General features: G+C 34.7%; 1 protein-coding gene across 1 annotated transcript; it reads left to right on the forward strand.

Annotated features, from left to right (window-relative positions):
- The first annotated feature begins 1,656 nt into the window (after positions 1-1,656).
- On the forward strand, positions 1,657-2,596 carry LOC128672408 (protein atonal-like). Its single transcript, XM_053749540.1, has one exon. The coding sequence runs from the start codon at positions 1,714-1,716 to the stop codon at positions 2,185-2,187; it is 474 nt and encodes a 157-aa protein (XP_053605515.1). The 5' UTR covers positions 1,657-1,713; the 3' UTR covers positions 2,188-2,596.
- Positions 2,597-2,982: the final 386 nt, after the last annotated feature.

Raw genomic sequence — 2,982 nt, forward strand, 5'->3', positions numbered from 1 at the left:
GACATATATAGATAAACATATCTATATATGTATTTATTATAAAATATAGTATCGTTGAGTTAGTATCTCATAACACAAGTCTAGAACTTACTTTGGGGCTAGTTCAATGTGTGTGATTTGTCCTAATATATTTATTTATTCGAATATAATTATGTATGATCTGAAAGACCTGTCTTTGAACCTAATAAAAAAAATGTATCAAATTAAAAAGTGTTGTTAATTTTGAAAAGCTAACAGTAATTTTGCGCAGGGGTAGTGAAATGTGACTGGACCACCGGGACACGTCGTTGTCGTGACGTGAAACTAAAAAGTATTATGGATGTGCTATCTTTCGGATAATATATAATATAATAATATTATAATAATATAATAATCTCTTATCCTGTGTGCCTCTTCTAAATGTTTTCCTAGTTTCTTTCTCAGTTGTAAAGCGTCAGCTCAGATTCCGCTTGCATTAATTTGTTTTCACTTCTCACGATCTTAATTTTTTGGCTTTGTACCTTCTGCAAGGTCAGGCGGGAACAGCACACCCAAACATTTATTCCCTACGTAGTTTATCGCTAAAATTTAACCGGTGTTTTAATTTAAAATCAGATAATGGTTTGTTCCCACTTGTTCTTTTGAGAATTAAGTTGTTTAACGTGCTGTCTAATGATCTGACAACTACGAATGCCGACAACCGAAGTGGAGATGAAAAGTTAGATAGCGGACTCTGGCCTCCGATGCTCGGCAGCTAAAGAAGAAAAATAGAGTTTTGTAAGATCTTTTAATTCATTGAATATTGTATTGTTTAGTGTTCAATTGTTTAACTGAATTAGGTATAAAAATTACTGAACACTAGAAGGCTTAATTTATAGTTGCATGTGACACTGGGCCACCTACATTAGCAAGTCTTGAGTTTCACCCACCTCGGGTTAGCGGTGAAAACTATATCGCCTGGTTCAGGTTCGAGTCCTGGTGTCGTGTTGAGACAGGTTCCGACGGAGATGCATCAATGAAATCACGGTTTACGTAGACAGCAAAATTTCCTGAGCTGGTACTATAGTCGATAGCACATTTTCACACACAAATTCATTGCAAAATCGCCAATGCATAAAGTTCATATAAGATTTCATAATATATTTAAGTTCTTTGTTAGGCGATAAACATATTAGATATAATATTAATTAATGAATATTATACTTACAAGACTATTATGAGAGATTAGATTTATAATTGTTTTATTTAACTAAGTAATTAGATTCAATGGTATTCTTAAAATATGAAGTTATTTTTTTAACAAGAGATAAACATGAGTCTAACAGCCTTTGTCAATAATTACTATTAAGCTTAAAATCAGTGTGTATTTTTTTTTTATAAAATATAGTATTTGTAACTTATTCAACAAATCTTCATTTTTTATTTGTTTGTCAAACAAACAATGCTTACAAATGCTGATATAAGGTCGGAGTCAAACGAATTCTATCAGACAATGCTGCGTATATCGACACGCACGGGGGAGGAAAATTAATGATGATTGCCCTCAAATTACCCTCTCGAAGCCTCGTGCTATCCCTTTTCCACATAACGTTCCCGAGTCGTCACTGCTCGTCCCTCGAAATGGGTGGCTATAAAACGAGGAACAGGTAAGCGCTCAAGCAAGAGCCCTGCGGGACCCCGTAGTGAAAACACCTGTATTGTGCCACGTCACACGTGAATCGTAACGCGATCGAAATGGCAGCGGAAACTTACGGTCACCGAATGATTTATTCTGAAAAAGACATGTTTACCTCCGACGTCATGATGGAATATTCGACGGAAGACTGTTACTTATCCTGGCCCAGATCCCCTGACTCTGGAAGATCGAGTTTGGAACCAACACCTTCGCTTGATGGCAGTATTCACCAAGACTCCTCGCACATTGCGTACAGAGGATTATCCAGAGATATCCTTGAAGACAGCATCGAAGACGATGGTTTAGAAGGCTCCGGGAAGAGAAGAGGACGTGCAACTAGTGCCGCTGTGTTAAGAAGAAGAAGATTAGCAGCTAATGCCCGTGAAAGGAGAAGAATGCAGAATTTGAATAAGGCCTTTGACAGACTTCGAGGACATCTGCCTTCTTTGGGCGCTGATCGTCAGCTCTCCAAGTACGAGACGCTACAGATGGCCCAAACCTATATCGCAGCTCTGTACGAACTGCTGCAATAAGTAGGTATAGTGTTCGTTTTTAGTTTGCCAAATTTTCTGTATATTGTGCACAAGTTTATAGTGAAGGGGCTACGTAGAAATATTATACAGGGATATTTATTTAAGTACCAGATAATACTCAGCGTTACCAATTAGGGGTTAATTTTTTTTCGTATTGCGGCTACGTGTTTTGGTGTCATGTGTCGAATTTTACGCTTATTAATTATAGTATCTTTTTATTGTATTTTTAGTTTTAAGTATTCCACCAGTATAATCCGTCCTACCGATAGTTTTAGTAAGTAAGCCCCATCATCTTGCCAACTATAGTATTATGTTTAGAGGATTAGGATATCGAGCCAGTATTGTTGTTAAAACTATTAGATAGTAGGCTGTTTGTGTATATTCGATTTTAGATGCAATGTTTTGTAAATAAAGGGATTATATTTGATACTTACATGTTTTTTATTTGTTTGCCGATAACATCGCTACAAAAATCTTACAGTGAATGATTGTTTAGTTTAAATAGTCTATCTGAACAATGTAATCGTTATAATACAAGATTAATTTATTAAAAATACAAATAATAACAATGTAATTAATAATTTAAAACAAACATGGTTTGGAAAGTCTTTAAAATTAAATAGTTGTATTAATTTTTTCACTTTGAAAAAAATATTTTGTACCAAAATAACATTTCAACAAAAAAAAATTAAGGTGAATTGAAAGTTGGAAGTTGTCATTAAGTATTAATTTTACCAACATACTGTCAATAACAACAACAGAACAAGGGTTTCAATAACAATTGAATTAAAATTT

The sequence above is a fragment of the Plodia interpunctella genome, chromosome 9 (assembly GCF_027563975.2).
Source record: "Plodia interpunctella isolate USDA-ARS_2022_Savannah chromosome 9, ilPloInte3.2, whole genome shotgun sequence".
In the NCBI taxonomy this organism is placed as follows: Eukaryota; Metazoa; Arthropoda; class Insecta; order Lepidoptera; family Pyralidae; genus Plodia; species Plodia interpunctella.

What these genes read in the sequence shown, in the direction of transcription:
- LOC128672408 (XM_053749540.1), top strand. Translation starts at nt 1,714, where the DNA reads ATGGCAGCGGAAACTTACGGTCACCGAATGATTTATTCTGAAAAAGAC.